Source organism: Ascidiella aspersa, chromosome 1, assembly GCF_963924565.1.
Source record: "Ascidiella aspersa chromosome 1, kaAscAspe10.2, whole genome shotgun sequence".
NCBI classification, from domain to species: domain Eukaryota; kingdom Metazoa; phylum Chordata; class Ascidiacea; order Phlebobranchia; family Ascidiidae; genus Ascidiella; species Ascidiella aspersa.
Genome location: NC_139447.1, coordinates 29,509,781 through 29,529,325, shown reverse-complemented (window position 1 = coordinate 29,529,325; position 19,545 = coordinate 29,509,781). Strand labels below are relative to the sequence as shown.

The following is a 19,545-nucleotide window of genomic DNA, read 5'->3' as shown; positions in this document are numbered from 1 at the left end:
AAAACAGGCAAACTTTTGCGACTACTTTCGACAAGTGTGCTCCGAGTATATGTTGCACCGATTATTTCATTGTTTGGGTGTGCGTTATTGTTTCTTAGTTTTATCGTATGTGCGCGTGTTGTTCGTTTCCCCCTCTTTCTTTCTCACTCATGTAAATTAATTCGCATTTCCACTTTTGCACCTCACGCTTTATTTCTTATCTTATCACGTTTTCTGTTGTCACCTTATAATTTGTTACATTTGACACCATTTCTTCTCTTCGTTATGGAAATTCGGAAAACCGTTAACTGATGAGGCAGTTGTTTTATATATTCAATTGTTTTTCTTACAGTTCGCCTATATTAATACAATTTAAAGACATTTCATGAAGCGCTTGGCATCCGACAGGCCGTAAAGTTGGGGATCCTGCAGTTTGGCGTAACATAATATGCTATTGTCGTAACGTACGTTCGCCCTTGCTCACAGCAAAGCTCTTGAACATTTCGAACAGCAATTTTTTACACCTTTACGTATATGATTTAAACCGGTTTCGAAAGCCTTAGGTAACGCTTTGAATCTTCTGGGCACGCTGGGAGAGGGGTTCATTGGTGGGTGGGGCGCGTAACGGGGACATGTGCGCCGGTTCACACCCAGGAGGCTGTGTTCCCGCGACCGGCGTTGCGTAGGGCGGGCGACAGGTGGCCGCGGCCCTCGTCATATAAATACATTTTAAAATCATTGATTGGTCCGCGCGTCTGCCGGCCTATATTGGCCTTGCTGCGCTTCTGCCTCGCCGTTGCCGCCTTATGCTGCGCGCCTGTTAGAAGACCCGCCTATCTGCTGTTGCACATCGTTCCACGGTGTCAGACCCTTTAATTGAGAGCTATTGTGTGTTCAACGTATTTAGATAGAGATATGTTCAAATCCGTATTTGGAAATAAAATTACCCTTGTGCGTAGCGTTAAAACGATATTAGACATTTTGTGGTTGCAAACAACAACAAAAAATGTTCTAGAATAAAGCATGCTAAATGCTTAGCTTGATGTTAAGGAATAAACATAGTAATAAAACTGCTTTCATTGTAAAACTATATGTTAAACTTTCAAACTTGGCATACCCTTTTCCGCGTTAAAAATTCTAAAGTAGGTGGAATGTGTTTTCTCTTTTATTTAAATTGGTAGGATTGAACAACCTAAGGTATTTATTATGCGTCAATAAATGAGATCGGGAGACAAAAACAACCTAAACTGCGGTTTTCGTTATTAAACAAAGCGGATAGTCGATGTCTTAAAGGTATGAGAATCCTTTTCGTATTATATTATCGCTTCTTTTCCTATCGAGGCTATGACGCTCCAAGAGCAACCGTATTTAACAGAAAATAGATTTTTGTGTTTGGCAGTCGGTTTCAGCACGGCAGTGGAATACAATCTTAACGGGCAAATGGCAAAAATACTGTCGGCTTTATATTGGAAACAAAAAATATTTTGGCGTACAATCATATTTTTTTAACTGGAAATAATGGATAAGAATAGGTGTCATTAAATCTTAGTATTTTGGTGTTGTTAATATTTATATACCGTAACAATATTTGAAAAGCCCTATTATTACATTGAAAACTAAATATTCACTATAGAGTTTTAGTGTAGCTTAAAAATCGGGAAAAACAGTTGCCCACGTGACTATTTAGAGGTGTGTATACTTTCACCAACTCAAATTCTGCTGATATAATTTAGATCTGATAATTTTCTTGTTTATTGCTATAGTGTACGCTAGGCACGTGTAGCTTAACATATAGCCTACAATCTATAATCTAGGCCTTCTAGAGTAATCTGTTTTTAATGCAATATTTGGATTTAATTGACATAGTATATTTGGTTACAGTTAATAGTGGACAGAAAAGCTAAACTGTAACGTTAGCAATTAGATTAAAGCATCACTGTTATGCGAAGCTTTAAAGACTGCTGCTGACTAATAATTGCTTTCTGCTGTTTGCACTTTGCCTAAAACGTAACTTCGTTTCATTGACCTTTCGCAATCGACGTGTAATAAGGACGAATCACCTGTTGATAATAAGTGCATACAAACCGCAGCATTTACACCAAAAACTACAAATGTAAAAGTCATGTATACATGAATGTAACAGAGAATATTTATAACAAATAATTTATATTTAAATTAATCGCAAGACTTTCGCAAATAAGCGTTTACCTGTCCCGGCAAATACTATACTTACTACCAAAAGAAATAAAATACATTTTCAATTTTTATTAGCGAAATGTCGAGTGCAAATCTAAACGAACTATTAGAGAAATTTTAACCAAATGACAAATAGGGATGTTCGATAATATCGGATAGGAGACAAAACGAACCGATACTTAGTTTATATAGGTATTTTAACCATAATTTGGTCACCCCAAACTACAGAAAAGTTTGACCTAATAATCTGAGAAAAAGTATCCTTGAATTTTTTTAATTTAAACTATTTTGCGTGTTTGAGCATATCGTTATGAAGTTATTGATACGGTATCGGATCGTGATATTTTTCGTTTAAAACGTCGGGTAGCGGTTTCGGTTAAAAATGGCATGAAGCTCAAACAATTTTTAAATATTTTTTTTAAGATTTGTTTGGTTTAATGTCAACCAAGGTAATAAAATTCATACAATCTCTAAATAAAAGCTACTGGAAAACAACTTAATATGCTATATGCATTGTCCAACACCAATTTATGAACTTACCAGTGCTTGCATCAATCGGTAAAAATATAGTCGCCAATTATAAGGTCTGCAAGCACAATCCAAAATAATCTACTGCCAAAGTCGTTAATGTTAAAACACAATTTTCAACAAACGTGAAAATAACACAACGAAGGATAAAGACCTGTGTTTTATCACTTTTAAAGGCCTGTTAATATAGAAAAATTGGTGGAGTGAATATATGAAATAAAACGTACATAAGCGACGAACCCACAATCGTTAAACTTTTTTGCGGCACCTAATCGTCTCGCAGAAACGATGATTGTCAAGGCTCTTATATGACCTCTAGCTGTAAAACCGCCACAGAAAGGACAACACTTGAGAGCAAATATTCGTAAAAGTGAGGAAGAAAGAAAGATACAAGTTCATGCCATTTCTTGGTTATGCGTGAGGATTTTTGGCAGAGTTTTCCAACGTGGGGGGTTTTGCCACTTGTGGGTGTTGTTATGACGTCACTATTAATCTTAAGTATAGCCTCAGCTTTATTTAATAGTAAACCATTTCATCACTGAAGACCCATTTTGAGCAAATTGATAAGACTTTATGTAACAGCATTTTTACGCAATTGAATTATCTTCAAAAACATTTTTTTCCTACTTCTTAGTTTTTGGTTCAAGTTGATTTCCTAGTTTTTGTAAAGAGTAAATTTTCCATTTTATATAACACCAAAATTATTAGGTGCGTATAGATTTTCGAAAACTGCAAGAGTTCTTACAAACGTACAGGCGATGGACCATTCAGAAATTATATTTTAATAAATTTCAACTATATACTCAAATAAAAGTAAACTTTGGTCCGGCTTGTAAATCTTGTTAGACTTTTTATAGTTTTTAGTTGGATTTAATTTAAGAAATACCAAGCGAAGATTACCGTCGTTCCCATGTATTGTTGCGAATCCACTTTACAGGATAGGTAGAGACTTTGCACGTTGTTTCCCTAACTTTTTTTGCAGCTACCCAAACAAATACGCGTAACTTAACAGCGAAGCTTTGGCGAACCAAACTCACTTCAATGCAGGTTTTGCGAGCGAACAGCACATAAAATCAATAATTTTGAATTTATTTGATATAGTCCAAATAATTGGAAAATCCGGCTCAGTAGCAATCCTAATAAACGTAACCATATAAAACGACTACAGTCGGCGCCCAAGTCCATAGTTCCATAGACTTTGTAGATTAACACTTACTAACAAAGCTTGATTAGTTACCGCGTTCTAAGATAACACGAAGTTCATACAAAAATAAACCAAATAAAAAACAATAAAAATCTAATTACAAGGTCGAAGTATAAAAATCTAAAGCACCTTTTTTTCGCAAAGCATTTATATACCTAACAGCCTAGTAATCCGATTTTCTTTTCAAAAATTCCATCTTTTTCTTACCTTTTTACTTTAAAAAAAAACATTTTTTTACGTATGTCCACTATACTTTAATAATTGGTATTACATCAGAACGCCTTGTTTAGACCAAATATTATTATTAGCGAGTATTATCAACAAAATAAAATCGCAAGCATGACTTATTCGCAAATAATTTTCACTCCAAACGATATAGTCTACCCGGTAGGTGGCGCTAAATCAGTACACGATTGACCAAGACCTCAACGGCCATAATTTGGGCCTTGTATAGCATGCAATGCTGTACAGATAGTATATCTTTGAATAAATATTTTTCGATGCACTGCTTTAGACTTTGTATTACCCTTTGCGCCAGCAATAATGGGGAGCGTAGACAGCAATATCGGAATATGACGACATAAAATAAGCTAATATTAAAGAGCATGTGTAGGTTACAACTGCTGTCATCTAGGCCTTTCTAAGTGTTTTTTTGTTCACCGATTACTCACCTACCATAGGACACCGGTAGTCTTAATAGACCAACAAAATCAATCAAACATTACTGCACTGAAGGATCCAGTCTATAAAAGCAACTAGCCTGACGTGGGGTTCGAACTCACCACCTTCGCCTCACCTCAATCGTCGCTCTCAACCAACTGAGCTGCATAAGCTCAAAGGGAGCAGAACGGACATATCTGTTGTACTGCGAAATGGATTTATTAACTATTTCCATACCTATAACAATCTATTATACTGTTAAAGTTATTTTTTAACTGACGAGAACTCCGCGAGGAATATAAAACTTGCGGTTTACCATATATCAATCTGTATACTTGCAGATTCTACTGTGACTACAGTAACATTTGGCCTGACATTATTGAAACGAATTTTTGTATTTCCAAAATTCCTATCAATAATCTGGATTTTCCTCTGGTGATAGTTTTATTATTATTTACACCTAATGAGCGGTGTTAATATAGTTCAAAAGTATTGCTTAGTTAAAGAAGTTTTACATCGTTGTTTAGAGTCTACATTTGCAACGTGGACTCAAGTATTTTGGGTATTTTTTACTTGAGACACTAATCTTATGTACATAGCATTTCATACCCTTCGGTATCGGAACTTTTTAGTTTCGAAAGTTGTGTTAAATTATATTGTTCGTTTTTTTTCTAATTGTTTTATTCGTCATAGGTGCTACACTAAGGAATATGCCTACGGATAGTACGTATCGCAAAAAGTTGTACAACGCAAATCGAGCAAAAATGAAAACGCCTTTCGTTTGTACAGCGTATTATAGGATAAGTGCGTTGCAACGACGGGGCAGTGGGCGAAAAAAGACAAGTTTACAGGGATTTTTCAAATGCAACCGGGTACGGTTAATCTTCATATTTTTACCTTCCAGATTAAGTGGCATATTTACCTTACTAAAAGATTTGTTTTGAAAACTCAGTAAGATGAATACCCGCGGTTGCTTTTGAAATAGCCCTATTCACAGACGTAAACGAACACAGGAAAAACATTGATTAAATAAACTCGGTGTAAGCGGCCGTGTACGCTGCACACTGGTCGTGTGATTGTTAAAACGGAAACAAACCAAAGAAAGCGACAAACTTATCGAAGAAAGCGACACACTGCATCATGCAAGCGACACAAACGCAGCGACGAAAGCGACTCGACGTTCAATTCTGTGACGAAAATGATTGAAATTTGCTTACACGCAACGCACAAACTCTGGAAAACAATTTTAGTGCAATTACAGCATCGAACCAACTTTAGCTTTGCAAACAAACGACTTTTTCCATGAAACGAGAAATGTCTTCATGCTTTCTGTGAAGCAGCATTCGAGGTGTCCATACAATGTTATCTTCGCGGGTCACGGGACCTGTATCAAAGTGTTTTTTGCCAAGTTCAAAATTTTAGACGAATGATGCTACGATTTGAACGATTTTTAATCAACGAAACAGAGTAATTTCAAATGATCATTCATAATACATGATTATGCGCTGCACGAAAATTCTAATAGCAACAGCAAACAAATGAAGGTAAACAGGTCTGTGGTCAATTTTCATGATGTTTATTTAAAACTTATTTTGCGGTGCAAATCTGCATAAGAGTAATTTATACTCTGATTTATTTTATGAAGGTATTTTTCGGATTATTTTATAAGGTGACTATTTACAATTTATTTGTAAATATGGCTTATTTCCAAGAATTCGAAACTAGCAAAACACACTTTAGCGGTCGGCTACGCACCCGTTTCAATAGTGTAGTAATCCTACTACAGGCATGGTGTAATTGATTTAAAGATCAAACGTAAAGAAATAAGTGATTGCAAAATGCTTGATGATCGATTGCAATATACTTGGAACGATGAGGATTAGACAGGCTTCAAGTCTTGAAGACAATTCGTCATCTCCACAAAAGACGTCTGATAGCACAACTCAAGCAAGGGCCGAGCTTGAATTAGAACGTTGGAACTGAGCTTTACAACGAATGATTTAAAGTGGAAAACTGCACCATTTAAAGGATTGCAATAAAGCGAAAACGGCATGAACTAATTTCTACAGTGTTTACGGCTAGAAAAATTTGCTACATGTCGGTCAAGTATTCAGTGCGCCAAGTTTGTAAGGCGTCTGAAGTCCAACGAGACGGCGCCTAACAGCCCCTTCCCCATTTTCTTAACATCGTAACTGAAAGCACCGGACAAGGGACAACGTCGGCCTGGCAAGTAACTGTATTTAAGCTACAGCCGGATCAGCACAGTTCCAGATCAATTCAGCAGTTCCTCATCAAACGTAGTCGTAGTAATCGTTGGCCTTTGGTTTGTCGGTGCCGCGTGCCGCGTTCGTGGCCAGGTAGGGCTGGTCGACCAGGGTCACCTCGACCGGCGCCACAAAGTTGTTGCTGCGCGATGAACCTCCAGCGCTGCCAACAGCCTGGTGATTCGGGCCGCTGTAGTTTGGGTACCGGGCAGCGCCGGCGCCGCCGTGCTCAGGCAAGATGGCGTCGTCCAGACTAAAGCTCATAGCCATGCCCGTTTTTCCAGGGGCGGAGGCGCCGGCCGGAACCAGGGCCATGGCCTCGTGTTCGTCCATGCTGGCCAGACCCCGGTAATCGGGGGGAGGCGGCTGATTCGCGGACAGGATCCCACCGTCCAGGATTTCGGCGTCGGCCAAGGCGACCCCGCGTGCTTCCGAGAGGGTCTGGCGCCGCTGTCGGTGCCGACGGCGCTCGAGTCGGGCGCGACGGACGCCGAACTAAAGTTAAAAGCGAATTATTATTTATGACTATGGGTGAACGTCGAGGCTGCATGTTGTAAGAACATTTATTCATAGTATAGGACAATATTAGAAAACAGCCGCAGGCAAGTGTAGATGAACAGACGACTTTGGCTTAAGTACTATTATTATGCAGCATTAGGAAACTAAAAACCACTATTTCAGTAATAAAAAACATTAATATTTGAACATAAATTTATAAACCATTTGTAATTATTTCGACCCAGATCATGGATCCATTTGACTTGGGTGGTAAAGGATTGGTATCGGACCTATCAGCTCTCTTTACACCACAATTCTGGATGAAAAATGAAATGGTATTGAAATAAACTGATTTTTTTTTACAATAGCGGAAAGATGTGCTATATCCTTTGGAGCAGAATGGTTGGAGTTTGTGGTAAGACGTAATAAGAATATCAAAGCCCATACAGACTTAGGTATCATTTTAAACGTTTCGAATAACTCTTTATTCATTTTCAACGTCAGAAAAAAAATGAATAATGAGTTATTCGAAACGCTCAAAATGATACCTATTCTGTACGGGTATTGATATTTTTATTATGTGCCATATATAGTTTTGCAATTTCGGACCCTCACCTGCCAAATCAGGTAGTACATTTCGGCGACGTTGAGGGAAAGGCAGATGACGGCGATGACGAACATAAACCAGAGGAATATGGTCTTCTCCATGGGTCGCGACACGAAGCAGTCGATGACGTGTGGGCAGGGGTATCCCGTGCACTGGTATAGCTCCGAGATGCGGAAGCCGAACAGCTTGTACTGCAAACGGCGAAAAGGGTGTTTGGTTTACTTGCGAGGCGACAAGGATAATACATGGTCTGTAACTCTATACTATGACAGGAGATTCTTAAAGTTTTTTTTCAGCGCGGACCCTTAAATTTTGTTTTTTTGGCTTTGCGTAGACCACGATAGGCAAGAAACTTTTCAAAAATGACGTCATGAATTACGTCCCAATTTAAATGGGCTTTCAGAAATATGCAGATGAATTTAGTAAAATGGAGTCTAAATACATTCAGTGCTAAAATGTTTTAGTTTTAATTAAACCCTTTTCTTTGAAAATTTGATTATTTTCTAAATATACACTAATATTTCAATTTGGCCTTCATAGACCCCCTAAATCTGTTTTTCGGATCCCCAAGGGAGTCAATGGGCCCACGTTTAATAACTTCTGGCCTATAGGAAGAACGACAATGGTGTTTTAAGAGGTGTGAATTTAGGATAAAATGGCGTAAATCCTAACTGAAATACGTTTCAAAACGTTGTTATAGCGGTTATATTTTAAATGAGTATATAAAAAGTTAGGATTTTTTTGAAAGTTTGGCCTAAAACATTGTTTGGCGACGTTTATTTCAAGGCCAATATATTCGCTAAACATCCTTGAAAACTAATCCTCAAGTCAAAGAATAGGGAACTAGTCCAATATCGTGGTCGATGAAAGCATAAAAAAGTTATATACCTTCAACGGTCGATGTAGTAAGTTAATATCTTAACAAAGGCATTCATTTTTATCAGGCCGAATGATTCTGTAATGTTTCGAGTAATCAGTATGATGTTCATATTTATAGGTAACAACTCTACAATTAAGTTTGTGTATTGAAGTTTGTCTAGTCTTTCATCCCTCTAATGCAGGAGTTCTTAAGCTGGGGTTCATGGACCCCTAGGCGGTACGTGAGCTCGTTTTAAGGGGTCCATGAAGGCATAATTGAAACATTACGGTATATTTATAAATTAATCAATTTAAAGAAAAATTGTTTGATTAAAAATAACATTTTTGCACTTGAATCAATTTAGACGCCATTCCACTTTCACATTTTTTGACCCTGCTCAGAAGATTTATGGAGTCTATTTGCATTGTGACGTTAATTTATGACATCGTCTCTTAAAATATCTTGCCTATAAGCCTGGTCTATGCGGAACAACAAGAAAACCGGGATCCGCGGTAAAAAAGAACCCCTGCTTTAATCTAAGAGGTCCATCGCCCCGAACAGATTAAAGTCTATCATCATAATTAGGTTTCTTTGACCACCAAACCGTGATTATAAATTTTACCGATTTTTTACGCCACTAGAAGAACACGATAAATCCATATCCCTACATTATCTGGATTTGATAGGAATAAGCGGCCGTATAAGCTATATTGATCTGCGCATCCCGAGCTTTTAAGTATAGGGTAGGCCCTACAATCCATGTAATTTGTAGCAATTTCAAAATCCATCAATAGCACTAATTACAGATTACGCGACATATGGAGTGCTGCTTGGGGTACAACGCCAATGTTATAATCGCCCCCTTGACGATTATTTGGCCAATATTCAAATCCACCGTGGCATTTGGTTACGTTATAGATAGTAATTAGCATATAAGCACGGCCAATGTATAACGGGTTATTAATTTATTAGTAATAAACAAATTAAAAAAGTAAACATCGAGCCATCTTTAATGGAATTGAACCCCAGTTCAATACTATGTAGTCATATACTATTGTTGTATAGGTACCAGCAAAACGGGTTTAAACCGTGATAACAAAGTTAAAATTAGGAAACTTGGAAAACAAAACAGGAATTAGATGAAAACGGGGTTGTTTCTCTCAAAAATATATTTTTTTGAAAAAGTATCAAATGCTATTAACACACCCTGTTTTTTGCTTTTTGTAACGTAAATATGGTTTAGTGATAGCTAATTTCTTAGTTCAAGTGCTCAACGCATTTAACGATTATCATTTTGTCGAAGATGAAATTCGGGAAACATCCCTACACTAAAGGCGCTTACACTCAAGACGAATATAGAACACCAAATAAGCTATTTCGCGCATTACTGGTGCTTGTTCTTTTTAAAATGTTATTTTCATGAAAAACATTTTTTTTCTAGAATTTGAATCATCTAGTGTTGCTTCACTTTGTTTTCGTGGGGGCTACCGATACACTTTGCAACACAATACACGTTTTTTTAGTGATTTCAATAAAATCAAGATATGTCCAGCCAAGGCTTCTCTATTATAACTAATACGCTTCGGTGTTTCGGTCGCCGTGAAAAAACATTAAGAAACATTGCTTTAAACGAAGTTAGCAAGACTCCAAAGAAAATTAAACTAAAAAAACGGACCTGGAGCAGAATGAAGAGCACCTCGGCGAGGGTGCGCATTAGGACGGAGGCCGAGTAGAGAACGTAATGTTGGGTAAAGGCCGACTTCTCGTCGCCGAACATTTCCTGCATCACCGACTGGCGGATCTTCTGCGCGTCCAGGGCCGCATCTGCCCGCGTCTGCAGTTCCTGGCCGGGCATCAGCGAAGTGGGACGCGCCGACCTGCCGCTTTAAAATATATGAAAAGTTGGTTGCCGTCGTTGATTAATCAGTTGTATTTCGTTGTTAACTTTCGCACAACCGAGTTTCGTCAGAGGAAAGTACTACGCCAGTATTTGGAGTCTACAGTCGATTTCCTAAATTTGTACTTGTTTCAAATTTGAACATACCTAAAATTTAAATATCTTTGGTACGCTGTCGTACAGACAAAGGCGTTTACATTTGGCGTACCAGTTGTAAAAGAATAAGGCGTAGATATGGATGAAAAATTTGGTTAACGGACAATCAAGTTGAAAAATATAGTTTTCCATGTGAAATAAAAAGCATTTTAAATGTGTGATGATGGTTATTTTCCGTGCGATAACGCAAAACCCAGTTGCAAAAAGCAATAAAGAGATTAAGGAAGCAAATATACTGTGTTCTTGTTTTTAAGCCGTAATGTTGATATTGTTTAAAAACGGAGCAAAAATGCATGCCTCAGAAAGTAGACCATGTTCTACCTTCCGTAATATTTTTTTTTGATTTCTGTGACCATGCTTTAAATTAAATATGAACAAAAAGTATAACCACATGCACTGTACGAAGCCCTAATCAACAAAGTATTGAAACGAACGTAACCAGTAAACAAACCTTTTTCGCCTTCTCCTTTCGTCATCGTCTCCCTCATTTGCTTGCATCTCTGCCTTTTTGGTCTACACGGAAATAAGGCAAACTTTACAAAAAATCATATCATGAAAATTAAGCTGCAAATTTCAAGTCAATGTAGCGGTGTCATCATTGAAGTTATTACGAGTGATCATCGATGGGTACAAAGTATAACGTAAAATGTCAACATACGTTCAACTCATTAATATTGTGAATAAAATTATTGACAGGACTTTTTTTTTAAATAAGTTTAGTTTTCTTTTTTTTATTGTTTACTACACGTCTCAGTAAGTAATTCGTCGGTAAATCCTTGACCTAACCTTAGGCTTATTTTTGGGCTGATTTCAATCTGCGTCGTCTTACTGTTGTTGCACTTCAGCAGGTTTATCGATTGCAAAATAGGAAAACGACGCCCATTTGCGGTTTTAGCCTTGCGACATTTTACGCTTGCGGAAACCACGGCACGACGTCACTAAACAGAAACTTGACGTCAGCAGCGTGAAATTTAGACCGTCGCATAGCGGCTGCACCGGTGTCGGCGGTCTACTTGTTTCAAATTAACGCGCGACCCCGCGTCGGCTGATTATTGATTAGTTTTGCTTTGGCTTTGGGCGAGTGAAGCTCCAGGGCGATCGCGTCGACAAATTGCAAGCGGGATCCCCGGGGAGCAATCGCAAGAAATGAGGCTCTTCTGGACTTTCGGACGGATCGAAGACGCGACGCTTTACGTAATTGCAAGGCGGCTCTCCAGGGCTGCACTCGACGATTTCAAACTGGTGAAATTGAATTAAACGGGCGAAAGTTTTTTCGCCATCTGGGTCGATAGCCGCGCCTGGCCTAATGTACGAAAGCAAGTCCCCAGCTCACGCATATATCGTGCTGTTGTTTTATGGCAGTCCGGGTGAGCCGCGCTGATTGCCCGGCGCCTGCCAAGCGTCGCATTATTCGCTGAAGGATTGCGCGCGCGATTGATTGCGGCATGGAAGCTGTCCGGCTTGGACAAACATTCGCCGAGTACTTTAGGCGCGTTTTGCGAAGGCTCTATTAGAGCAAGCAAAGATGCAGTTAATTCAGAAGGAACGTGTTTTGCAAGGCTTTTTCGAAAACATTCAACACCGCCAGCCAAGCTTACTGTTCCCACTTTTACAACTTTAGCTCTTTAGTACGTCGATAATAAGAAGCCAAAATAACAAGTGGTATACAAACTTGCCCATGACCTTTGGCTTAATGCACATATTTTTATATAGGTTTATCGACATTGACCATTGCTTCACGAAACAGGTGTAGTTGAATTGTGTTTGAAATCCACGGTGTCCGGTGGTTGTATTTTTTATGTTTTAAATCAACACGATTAAGCTTATAGCGTAGCCCGTAAAATTAAGAATCTACTGTATATTTGGAATGCCAACCACGATCGCCGATGTGATTCATACCTTTGGCTGCCTAATTGGATTGCTTTAGATTTCTTAGAAATTTCCCGTATGGAAGCCAGGTATTGCGACACACACACTATCGCTCTCATTCAGTTAAACATTTTTTACAGCCTGATGGCAATAACGTTTAAAAAGAATACTTATTCAAAGCCAATCCACTTGTTTAAATTACACACAGTGTCTGCAGAAAATATGTTAAAAAAATTATAGCAATTTATCGAATGTTGTAGGTTTTACATTTCTTTTCTATTAAATTCATTTTGGTCAAGACAGTGGCTTTATTTTTCTTAGATTTTTTCGAATACTTGCAAATACCCTGGCCTGGTCGTCACCAACAAAATACATTAATGTCAAACCAGTGGTTAACCCTATAATAACACTCTACAAATTGCTACCAACCAACCGGTTATTAAGCTAACTAATAAGGCGTGCTGTCCCATATTCGCCAACCGTTTTTATGTATTTGATTGAGCGGACTGTCATTTTAAGCAATAGGCTGAATAAAATGTTAGACTAGAAACGAAAACGGAAAACGTTTCCAACGGAGGTTAAATTTCCACAAGCGCACGTGAGGTAACTCTAGATGGAAAACAGTCATAAATCGGTCCTTGCCTAAGAAAACAAAACAACGACAAACAAATAAAGGGCGTCTAGCCGCAGGAAAATACAGTTAACGGATACTAACCGGAGACGGCGTTGGGCCGCTACTGGAGGTCTTTTCCTTGGAGGGCTTCTTCTTAATCTGGTGGGCCGAGTAGACCATGAATACGATGGACGGCGTGGTGACCATCAGGATTTGAAACGACCAGAATCGTATATGTGATATGGGCGAGAACTGATTAAAGCAAACGTTTGGACACCCGACCTGCGACAAGGGAAATAATTAATTTTGGGTTGGAATTGTACCAGCAACCAAAAACAAAACCTATAAATATAGCTGGTGTAGGATTTGCCATGACCACTGAAACAGCGTTGTTTTTTAGGGCTCATTTTTTTCTACAACGCTTTGCTTTCCAAAACTAAATTCTCGACGGAAATAACGTCATGTGTAGGAGTTATATAGGATCACAACCAAACCCATACGCTTGTGTCGAACTGGGACTGACGTAATATTGATTTGCTATACCTGTTACTTCGATGCAGCTCATAATCAAGCCGTCAAAAGACGTGAAATAAGGAAAATGTCATGTTTTGTCTCCACTTGTTCAGCAGTTCGTGCGGAGCTATAAATTTGTTTCACATCAGAAGAAAAACTGACATATTAATTGAGGTGCATTTTCCTAGTCGCATAAGATTGTGCTGAGGAATTGCAAAGACAGCTAGAAATTTAATGAATATTGATATAAGCGTATTGTATATCATTATTAACGAGGCGAGGAATGAATAGTTATTAAATTTATGGCCAAAAAAATAACTTGAAAATGAACTCAGATAAAGTACGATCTCTCAAGATACGGTAATGTTCGGAGGCTGATGGTAAGTATACACCAAACCAAATATATCTAAAATATGTTTATGTTAGGCCCTCTAAAAAAATTGCCGACAAAAAGGGACTGAAAATGACGCAGGAACGACAAAAAAGAAAAAAGTTATTAAAATAATTACACAACAGTGGATAATAAAATGTTAACACATAGTGTCAACGTTCAAAGTGTCGACCTCCGATTGTCTCAACGTGTATACGATTGAATCGACAAACGCTGTAAGCGCGCCTCAAGTTTGTATATATACATTACAAAACGCGCATGTTGTTCCAATCGACGGCTATTTAGAGTTCGTCGGAAACGCGACGCTCAATTAAACCTGTATATGCAACTCGACCGATGCAATCATCCCCGGCAATCTACGCCCGTATAGTGCCTAGGCCTCCCATAGACAGGGAAAAGAGACAGGCCACCTGCGAACAGAGTCCGATAAATTATTCACTCGCAGAAGTTGCGCCCGGACCGGTTCACAAACGTGCTGTATACCAGCGACGGTGCTGCGTTACGTGCTGCGTATGTAATATTGATAACAACGGGGCCTGGCGTTGTGTTGCAATGCTGGGCGTTTGTTTTCGACCGTAGTGAAACCCGAGGGTCAACTTTTCGAAAATGTGTTTTTACGTTTTCAGTGGGTATGTTGGCAGCGCGCGTTAAGTAAACGGCAATATTGCGGTATTTTTGAATGAAAAGCCTTTAATTTATGCACGAATCACGATGAAACTAAACCTTTTTAGTAGATCAGTATTTTTTAACAAAAACGATATGTCCGGTAACCCGCTTAAATACCAAAATTAGTGTGCCCTGTAGAATATCTTTAAAGGAGCTAAAACCGATCACTGAAATCCAAACTCACAACCTCGTTCATCCTGGTGCTACCAATAAACGTAAAAATATACTGGCGAATGCATTATTGGGCCATGTATTTCAGTTGTAAGAGCAATAACTTGTTTTTTGTCGTTTGACTTGGCCTTTAGCCTACACTTCGAGGTAGCTAGTTTATTGGTTTTTGTTTTCGTGTGCGTGGATTTCATTTTTTGGTCCGAAAGTTCTCATGGATCATGAAATACACTAGTACGTCCGGAATGTCTTACCTGCATCGTATTACACTTAAACTCGCTCTGTTCGTCCGAATAAACCCGGTCCCCCACGCTGGACACGACAACGATACGAAAGACGATCAGGAAGGTGATCCAGAACTTGCCGATGAGGGTCGAGTGCTGGTTGACCTGCACAGATACAATGTAAATAGTGTTGTTTCCTTCCGAAAGAAATGTGATCTGCACAAACTGCATTTTGTGCAACTGCATTTTTCTTTGTGACTTGATTTCTCTCATTACTGTATATTTTTTAAAGAACCTAATTTAAACGTTTTTTAAGCTGAAAACCAGCTGAAACTATTGTGAAGGGCTTCTAGTTTACCCGTTCGTATTCATTTATTGCATAGGTTCTTAAACTTTTTTTACCACAGACCCCTAATTTTTTTATTTGTTTAGCGTGGACGACAGTATGCAAAAAATATCAAAAATGACGTCATAAATTGACGTCATAATATAAATACACTATATCCGAAAATAGGATAGTGAAATGGGATCTAAATATACATTCAGTGCAGAACCGTTTTATTTTTAATTAAATTATTTTCGTTGAAAAATTGACTACTTTTTAAATATATACTAATATTTCAATTAGGCCTTAATGGACCCCCTAAAACTAGACTCCAAGGGGTCCATGGACCCCAATTAAAGAACCCCCGTTTATTGTTTATATTTTTGTTGTTACTAAAGTGCTGGCACGTGATTTCAATTTTAACATCTTCTGACACAATGGTATGCGTCAAACGCTTAACGACCATAGATGTGTAGTTGCTTTTCACGCAGCACAGGGAATTTTCCAAACAATTATTTCACTACATTATTGATGCTACGGGAATACGTTTTACACCGTCTTGGGAAACTCTTTTTCACACGCGGCTTTCAATTTTTACGGTGCATTTATGATTCGCAGCGTAAAATGAAACAAAAATTACATGTAATTACAAAAAATAATAGTGTTAACCTTTCTTACGGAACAGAATTAGCATTTTACTTTTGGTAAAAGACTGAATGTTAAATCGATTTTACGCAATAATGCACAACAATGAACCGGATATCAACGAATTTCTGTATGTTTTAAACTGATATAACTCAATGTGTGTTCAAAAATGTTAAGCATACGCATAAAAACAATCACAACAAAATGGTATCAACACTTTACCTTCTGCAGCCATCGTTCGACGAAATGCCAAGACATTGTATTTCAGTCGTTGCTCTGTGATTAGAAAATACTCCAAGGTGCGAATCGCGGTGAGATGACGTCACGGTGGTCCTGTTTTCACGAAACAGATAATACCAACATACAGTGGTACAACATAGATTATTGATCTAACAACGCTAACTCTTATTAGTTAAGGCAACAAAACTGATGGCTGAAAGCAAAATAAAAACAAATAATGGTAAAGAAGGCGCGCGATTCCTTTAAAATCTTTCAGGAAATAAGCAACAAAACCAATTTCTGCTTTTCTTGCGCTGTTTGCTGAAACCGCATCCAGTTTGGGGCGCGATAAAAAATCAATGTTTGTCAATTAACCAACCACAGTGAGCAGGAAAGATGGCCGACTAAAAGGGTGACTATCGATATTTCTGCCCTTCGAACTTCAGCACAGATGCCGCCGACGTCGTAACTTTGATTGGTCTTAGTTAGTTTATACGAGAAAAACTAAATACACAAGAACTCTCTGCTAATAAATCAACCTTCGGAGCGAAAGTCTCCTGTAAATACATAAGTAAGATAAAAATCGAGCCAAATACTCTAAATAGAAATATTTCTGATTTGGTTAAGCTTAAATTTTGGCTCAAGTTCTAATTTAGTAAAGCTTACAAACTCACGCAGCTCTTTCCCTGCTCGTTGCAAAGTCGGCGTCCGCGCACAAATTCTACTAAATACTGCTGAACTGCATCCTCTTATGCACTGCCTTTAAACTGCTCAACCTATGCAAATAAAGTTCGCTGATTTTTGCAAAGTCCAAGACAACACCCAACACCTGCAGTCGCAAATCGACAACAGCAACCCAACTGCAAGCCTATACACCGGGCAGCAAGCCTATACACAGCAGCCGGCCGCTTTCATTGGGGTCAGGCGGGTAGACGTCGCCAGGTAGAAGAAGTAAAATAAAATAAACCTGGAATACACCGGCCAGGGAGCAGTCAATGGCGAGCGCAGGCTTTGTCCATCAGGTCGCTATGCAATAGCTCGCCCGGTGCCGCGGCGGAATACTGTCGCAACGAATTCCATCAGTCGTTGGTGAACATTGATTTTTTCCTTCTGGTCTCTCGCGTATGCCGCCACCGCCGTCTCATTTGCTAATTACCGAAGCAATCCGGTCGCGGTGCGTCGAGCGTCGGTGATTGCACAGTTGAGGCCGCGAGTTTCCCTGTTATATAGAGTTAGCATAGGAGATTGCGGAGACGGTGAACGTCCGCTTGCCATTGTACACGAATACCTTTCCTGTGTGCCGCTACCTTATCATGGTGCTGTCCTTCCTACAACAAAGTTCCCCATTTCCGCCTTTTAAACCCGTCCGTTATAAGTCCTATACTTTATTTGGTGTTGAAAAAGTAAAGCTTAAAAACCTGAGTAAAACGCAGGATCCGATTTTTGTTAAAAGGAATAAATATTCTGCCTTAAACGGCATTATCAATTCTTTAATTTAAAAATAGCCTTTAATTTGAATATAGAGCTAGTTTTATGTGACTTTTAGGATAAACTGGGTAAGTTGACCTATCCGGAGTAAAAGAAAAAAAAAAGAAAAAAATTACGTTGGAGTAAGTTTTGAATGTGCCTTGAAGTTGTTGAAAGTTATCTCATATTGAGTTTGCTTATTTTGTTTTTAGGTTTACAAAAAATATAAAATAGAATATTGGAAACCCAAATAAATGACGTAACTCATGTGTGAGGTCATTCTTTTTTAAGACTATATACAAGGACCAGTTTCCGAAAAAAACACTATATCTACATCAAATATATCCAAAACAATATATATTTTTTAAATTGGAGTTCAGTATGCGTCACAACAAAAGTAAGCCTATAGCCAACCAAACTAAGAACGCAACGATACACTACATAACGCAAAGGCCTGCCATGTTCTTTTCGAAGAAAGAGAAAACGAAAGAGAGACTTGGGGGTGGGTAAGGAAGGCAAAATGAGTTGAACGACCAAAGAAAAACAGATGAGAGAGATGCCAGAGATTGGGATAAGACGTCAATTAAAAACCAATCAACCCAAATTCGATTACGATTCGATTTCGCCGCGAGCGCAGAGCATAGTAGCGCAGAGGGAAAAGGGGGTGGGGGAGGACTTACAGAAAAGTCCACTCCGGAAAACGCGCCGGGCGATCGATTGTCGGACGAAGCGTGGCGAAGCGACGGCAAAGCGACGACTTCCACGCCACTATTATAAAGCAATAATGTTTGACTCGCTTGTCTAATAACATCGACCAGCGGCAGCTGAATTATTCATGTGGCCCGATGATTGCCACCCCTCCACCACTCCAACTCACCCCACACACACAAACAGGAGCGTCCCACGAGTGATGCTGGTCTCCTAGCAAAGAGCCAATGTATTTTGGCGCCGCTCTCACGCAGTCAAAAAAATTTTGAACGCCTTTCGCCGTGAAGGCGAAGGGCTAACCTGGACGTTGGAATTTTGCCGTTCCTTGCGAATAATCAATTCGCGACGCGCCCATCCTATGGAATCTGTTAAGGGTAACCGTGACCTTATAGACGGTTACATTTTCTGGTTTAAATTGCCTTCGGGTTGTTTCTTCGCAGAAAGTACGACACCCGGCTTACCGATTGGATCAAGGTATATATCAGCACTGTTTATTTTTGTACATGCCATAAGCGCACTTTTTTATTTTCACAAAACTTTACTGGACAACGCCCCACCAGATAAAACACAGTTTTTAAAATTAAGATAAATCAATGGAACCGCTGAGGGCCTGCCAGGTAACTGATTTTAACTACTAAAAACGAATTCCCAAACAGCTTGCAACCTGGTAAAACTAAAACTTTATTTATTCTCCTTCGGTATTTTTCATTTGGTTATAACGATAAAGCTAACATAAAATCCGTACAAGACACTCCTTTACTGCTGCACTTCGTAAAGCAGTCGACCACAGCTCAAAAAACTTTGTCTGTTGACAAACACAAAATAAAACTGCCGGCTGTGCACGCTGGTACCTCCCAATGCATATCTTTGAAAACCGCGATAACATTCT

At 38.9% G+C, this 19,545-nt stretch overlaps 1 protein-coding gene across 1 annotated transcript; it reads right to left on the bottom strand.

Moving 5' to 3' along the window:
- Positions 1-6,503: 6,503 nt before the first annotated feature.
- On the bottom strand, positions 6,504-16,624 carry LOC146169643 (gap junction delta-2 protein-like). The gene is made up of 7 exons (XM_083389265.1): positions 16,485-16,624; positions 15,323-15,457; positions 13,433-13,612; positions 11,300-11,361; positions 10,471-10,672; positions 7,945-8,127; positions 6,504-7,326 (listed from the first exon to the last, which is right to left on the bottom strand). Exons 1-7 carry the CDS (start codon positions 16,518-16,520, stop codon positions 6,859-6,861), a joined length of 1,266 nt encoding a protein of 421 aa, XP_083245391.1. The 5' UTR covers positions 16,521-16,624; the 3' UTR covers positions 6,504-6,858.
- Between the last annotated feature and the right edge of the window lie 2,921 nt (positions 16,625-19,545).